At 52.9% G+C, this 4,823-nt stretch overlaps 1 protein-coding gene across 1 annotated transcript in view; it reads right to left on the bottom strand.

Moving 5' to 3' along the window:
* The window catches only part of ZNF777 (zinc finger protein 777), a 24,555-nt gene that overhangs the window by 19,144 nt on the left and 588 nt on the right, over positions 1-4,823 (bottom strand). Inside the window, exon 2 of the mRNA XM_007469854.1 lies at positions 3-346. Within this exon, the coding sequence (XP_007469916.1) occupies positions 3-331 (329 nt within the window). The 5' untranslated portion in view covers positions 332-346. The remainder of the gene's footprint in view (positions 1-2; positions 347-4,823) is intronic.

Raw genomic sequence — 4,823 nt, 5'->3', positions numbered from 1 at the left:
CAGCAGCTGGGGGTAGATACGGGGCCTCTTCTTGGGAAGTCAGGGGGCCCTGGATCTGAGTCTCTTGCTCGGAAGCGGCAGGATACAGGAGTGAGGGTCCCTTCTGGAGCACATGCGGCATTCGGCCAGAAGTCTGTTGCTTGGGAGCGCTGGGAGTCTGGGGTAGGGAGCCTTGCCGGGGAATGGTGGGAGACAAAGAAGGAACTTCTCTTGGGGGAAGAACGTGGGATTGGAACAGAGTTTCTCGAGGGAGTCCGGCAGGGGCCTGACGCAGGGTTTCCTCTTGCACAACGTTGGGGAACGACAGAGGTGAGGAGCGTTGGGTCTCCATGTCCAGCTGCTGGACCTGTGTTCCAGAAAGAAAGGACAGGACTGAAGGCCAGAGTCTCCAGCTGGCAAATAAATCCCCCAAAATAAGTACCTACATTAAAAGGGCTTCAGGCTTCGTAGAAATAAGATATGTTCCATGGACATGAATCTCTTCTTGAGACCCTAGCATTGATCTACACATCAATGACAACTGCTAATAACAACAAATAAAAGATGGTTATGCCCCCTTCTGCTTCTACAGAGCCATCTCCTTTTTCACAACATACACTGCACAGGTGTCATCTCGTGAGTAGTGGTGTGGAGAGAAGAAAGGATCCTGGCCTTGAATCAGAACACTTGGCTTTCAGTCCTGTCTACACCAATGCTGCCCGGGTTGCCCTGACCCAATTATTCAACTCCTCTGTTCTCAGGGTCCTCAGCCATCAAATAAGGGTCATAATACCTGACCCAGCTGCTGCCTCACTGAGTTCTTTGAGCATTGAGCGTTAAATAGAATAAAACTTTGAAAAACAATAGAGCAGAATTTTGTCAATGCCAGGCTAGCCTAAGACTGCCAGCAAGCTGGGGCTGGTTCTGTCAAGGCACTTACCCCGAAGGTGAACTCGACATCCAGCCCCAGTGCTTCTACTTGCATTATCAGGCAGTCGTGGTGCCTATGTTCTTTCCCTCACTTTGTCCAACAGCGATGACACACAAGTACCTTAAGCTTCCCAGACTCCTTGATAAAATCTGCAGTTGACTTAATAACATTTCTCAAAGGGTTGATATGGTAGAGGTTTGCCTTTGAGGCACGTTCAATGGACCCAGCCCCTGCTGGAGAGGCTGAACGGGCTACCGTACATTCAGGCTGGCTCCTGCTACACACAGAGAAGACAGACACTGAGACAGGTGTGGGAGTGGCCATTCAGCCTCTCCTGAGGGAGCCAAGGTTCCCCGGGCTGATGGTCCCCGGCGGGTAGATGGACCCTGGCCATCCGGAGTCCTCCCCATGGTTCGTGAGGTGGGGAAAGAGGAGGAAAGGAGGCCTGGAAGGACCAGAAGCAGAGCTGAAGGTCAACCAGTTCTGTGAGCTGCGTCAAGGTTGGTGGGGACCAGAACCAAAATAAAGACCGAGTCCTTCAATTACTTGAAGGGGGTTTCAATTATTCACACTCTCCCCATTCCCCACCTTGCCATGTCCATGTTCAGGGAATGCTTGTGTCATCAAAGAAGTGAAGCCAAGGTCTTCTGAGTGACCAGCTCTGTATCTATCTATCCAGAATGTCAGTATGTTTATTGGAACTGAATAGAATTTCTTCTATATCAATGTTTGTCCATTCCCTCATACCCTTCCTTCAATGAATCTGCTGAATGGCCGATTACTGTGTGCCATATAGAAGTGAGCTTTAAAGTAACTGAAATTTCCCTTTTCTTCATCTGAAAATTAGCATATTCCTGGTGTCCACTCTGAAATACAGTATGTGCCCAACAAATGTCTGCTGGACCAATAGTATAAATGACTGGGTTACAAAGAAATTATTAGAGTTAATAATGAAGTGCCTTGAGTCATCTATCAAAGACTCATCTAAACCTATTTATACCTTCTGTTGCTTTCCTTCTTTCATTTGTTCATTCATTCACTTACGTGTAGCTTAACTGAAACAGCACCACGCTTTTAAGACAAGGATTGAAGATTTAAGGCCTTGTTCAGGCAAAAGGTTTCTGAGGTGGTACGACCCAATAGCTTTGCAGGGAACCAGATGTGAGGGCTAATTAGTCAGCCCTGACAACTCTCTGGCATTTATGTCGTGAACTGTGTTTTAAAGGGTTATCTAATTTACTCTCCACAAAACCCTATAAACAGGGACCACTAGAATTCTTATCCACATTTAGCACAGGAAGTTGTGGAGGCTTGGAGAGGCCAAGTAACTGGCCCAAGGTCACACAGCAGTCTGGCTCCAGAGCCTGGGCTTCCGCCTACACTGTAGGTCACCTCTAGGCCTCATCTGTCAGATGAGACAGCTGGTCAGTATGTGTTCTGAATCCTCTTTACCTCTAAGATTCGGAGGCTTGGAGATTAAACAAAGACCTGTGGGAAGGTCCTGCCCGTAGACGTTTCCATCTAATGCTGGGGTCAGGGACCCCTTTGAAAAGCTGATGAAAAGTATGGATTCTTCCCCTCAAAAAACACACATGGGGGCTTCCCTGGTGGCGCAGTGGTTGGGAGTCCGCCTGCCGATGCCGGGGACATGGGTTCGTGCCCCGGTCCGGGAGGATCCCACATGCCGCGGAGCAGCTGGGCCTGTGAGCCATGGCCACTGAGCCTGCGTGTCCGGAGCCTGTGCTCCGCAACGGGAGAGGCCACAGCAGTGAGAGGCCCGCGTACCGCAAGAAATAAAGGAATCAATTAAACAAGAAGATATAAGAACTTTAAATATATATGCTCCCAAAAAAGGAGCAGATAAATACATGAAGCAATTTTAAAAAAATCAACAAAAAAAAAAAAAAAAAAAAAACCACACATGGGCACATACGCCAAATCCTGCGAGCACTCTCAAGGGAATCACAGAGCCCTGAAACTGAAGGCTTGTCGACAACTAAGCCACCTCTCAACTCTTCACAGGCGAGGGCAAGGCTGGACGACCCTGTGGGATAGGAGCCTCAGACACAGGGAAAGTGATGAGCATAATGCAACACAATAGGCACATGTATGGCCCTGTCCTCACAGGGGGATTAGGGTATTTGCCTACAACTAGTAGGAGGAAGGGGAAATCCCCAGGGGCCAAGTTAGTCCCCCTGAGTAATACAGGGGCTTAACTGAAACAATGAAGAGAAGCTTCAGGACAGTAAATTAAGCCATTGGCGCAAGACATCTTTACCAACTAGTCTACTCAGAGCTCAAAGGAAAATACCAGTTCTTTGCTCTCTATTATTAGACCGTCTCTGTCCATTTCTGGATTTGGAGGACTGTAGAGCAATGAGGGGCCACAGGAGCACATCCCCTCCGCCACCTCCAAATAAAAGCCCCTTGCTGTAATTTCACCAGTCCCAGTAAACCTGTGGCTTGACACCACCCTAAGCAGAAAGAAATGGCCAAAGAGAGGAATGGAGCTGTAAATATAAAATGTGAGATTAATAAGCTTGCATTCGCAAACTCTTGGGGTAAGGGGGAGAATTCTTCTGGTTCTCATTTCACAGGATTTAACCCACCTTCCCTACTCCATGTATCCTAAGAGGATGGGGTCTCCAGGATTCATTCATTGGCAGAAAAATACATAATCACACCTGACTTATAGAGAAAGCCGTGCCACTGTCTCGTGTGACCCAGTGTGGTTCACCCAGAATTATATACCTACCATTCAAGGGTCCTGGAGATCTAAGCATTTAAAAATCATTTTATTTTATTTTCCCAAGAGTTTTATTATTCATATTATCAGTATCATTCTTATTATTATGATCATTTTTTGTAAGACCTGAGAGGCTCTTTAGAAAGCCCTATATCCCGACCCCTTCCTGCACACAACAGGAAACTGAGGCTCAGGGCACTGTCCCCCATGCAGCAATCCTCCTCACAACACGGCTACTGCATCTCAAAGAGCAGGTCTGCGAGAAGACTTTGAGACTGATTTTTAAGAATGGTCCACTGAAGAGGCAAACCAGCCCCCAAACCCTTAGTAGCTTGCTCCCCAGACCCCATCCGTCCGGACACCCAGAATTCGACCGGGTCCCTCGGACGCAGAGACTGGAGGCCGAGGCGCCCGAGCCCGAGGGTCACCTGCTCCTCACGCCGGGGACGCTCGGCTGGGCGCTGCCCAGCCTCCCAAACGGCCGTCCCCTCCCCCCCGACGGGCCGCGTCACCCGAGCGCCGGCCCCGGCCCCCACCCCAGGGGAGGCCGCCGCCAGGGCCACCCCCTCCCCGTCCAGGCCCGCGGCCCGTAGGCAGGCATTTCTGCGGACGCGGGCGCCGAGCCACGGTTGACTCGCTACGTGACCTTGGGGCAGGCAGGGCCGGTCGCCGCCAGGTGTCCGTGCCTCAGTGTCTCCGCTCTGCGAAATGGGGAGAGCCGCGTCAGCGCCGCGCTCCGGCCGCGAGAGTCTCGGCGGGGCCGAGCTCTGCGGAAAACGTGCGGCAGCAACCCCGACGGACGCGGCGCCGGCTCCGCAGAGAACGAGGCGCGCCGCCCGGGAGCCCGCCTCCAGGCCCGCGTGCGTGCCAGGCCCCGAGCGTACCCTCAGCCGCGCCCGGACGGCGGACGGCTCCCCGCGCGTAGCCCCCGCCCCCACCTAGCAGGGGCGCGCGAGACCTCCGGGTCCCCCGCCCCCACGTCGCGGCGTTTCCGTCCCTTACCGAGACCCCAGGCCGGGCCGCCGAGCCCGGGACGCGCAGGCCGTCCCCAAGGCCCCGAGTCCGCGCGTCCGTGCGCGCGCGGGCCGCCCTCACCGGAGCCGGGGCCGCCTCGGCCATTGGCCCTGTGCTGTCCGGCCCGGGCCGGAGTCGCCGCCGCCGCCGCAG

Source organism: Lipotes vexillifer, unplaced genomic scaffold (assembly GCF_000442215.2).
Source record: "Lipotes vexillifer unplaced genomic scaffold, Lipotes_vexillifer_v1.1 scaffold472, whole genome shotgun sequence".
NCBI classification, from domain to species: domain Eukaryota; kingdom Metazoa; phylum Chordata; class Mammalia; order Artiodactyla; family Lipotidae; genus Lipotes; species Lipotes vexillifer.
Note: the sequence above shows the minus strand (reverse complement) of the source record. Positions and strands in the feature narration are given on the sequence as shown.